The sequence below is a fragment of the Eimeria mitis genome, genomic scaffold, assembly GCF_000499745.2.
Source record: "Eimeria mitis Houghton genomic scaffold, Emh_scaff2796, whole genome shotgun sequence".
Lineage (NCBI taxonomy): Eukaryota > Apicomplexa > Conoidasida > Eucoccidiorida > Eimeriidae > Eimeria > Eimeria mitis.
The window spans coordinates 2788-3607 of record NW_013571135.1 but is presented as its reverse complement, the minus strand read 5'-3'; the positions used below and the strand labels follow the sequence as shown (position 1 = coordinate 3607).

The window sequence follows — 820 nt, the reverse complement described above, 5'->3', positions numbered from 1 at the left end:
TATATATATATATATATATATATATATATATATATATATATTATATATATAGTCCCGACCTCCAAGTCGCTGAACAGGTACAACAAGGTGAGTGGGTATGGCCAGAATGCTTTGTGGTTTGCGATGCAGACTTTTTCTCTGGTGTGGCCGGCAAGGGGGCGCAGTACATCATGAGGAATATGCGAATTCAATTTGTTTCTTTGTTCCCCCACGGCGGCTCTGAGTAGATCTGTGAGGCGTGACAACAGCTTTCTTGAGGAAGAACGAGGCGTCGTAAACCACAACTTGCAGCATGCATCGCCAGAGAATAAACTGTCCCAGTAAGCATTCAATTTGCTATTCATATTTCTGTTCAAACCCCCGTTCATGTTGCTGTTCATGTTGCTGTTCAAGCCGCTGTTCATGTTTCTGCATACGTTGCTGTTCAAGTCGTCATGGGTAGAGTTGTCTTGCACACCCGTGGCTACGCTGGTGTTCAAGTTACCGTGGGTCAAGCTGCAGTTTATGTTGCTTTTTGTGTTGCTGTTCATGTTGCCTCCTGGTGATTTTTTCCCGTCAGAAACAGGAAACGAAGGGCCTGCTGATGTGGCTTCTTCTGCTTCCTGTGCACAGCCAGTGCTTTCTGTGCGGTGGAGAGAGAATGTTGAAGAGGAAGAAGAAAGCGTTTCATCCATTGTTCGATGATCGTGATGAAAAGAAGCGGGGCGGATCCGTATTTCCTAAGAACGGCATGGGTCTCGCTTGCAGTGCCAGGTGTTCCTTAGTTGCTTGAGTATTATAATTTCATTAAAAGGAGGAAATTCATTCATGGTTTCGGCTG

General features: G+C 45.0%; 1 protein-coding gene across 1 annotated transcript in view; it reads right to left on the bottom strand.

Moving 5' to 3' along the window:
* Positions 1-674, bottom strand: part of EMH_0058860 (uncharacterized protein) — a gene marked incomplete at both ends in the record, with an annotated part of 4252 nt that extends 3578 nt beyond the window's left edge. Inside the window, one exon of the mRNA XM_013497616.1 lies at positions 60-674. Within this exon, the coding sequence (XP_013353070.1) occupies positions 60-674 (615 nt within the window). The remainder of the gene's footprint in view (positions 1-59) is intronic.
* Between the last annotated feature and the right edge of the window lie 146 nt (positions 675-820).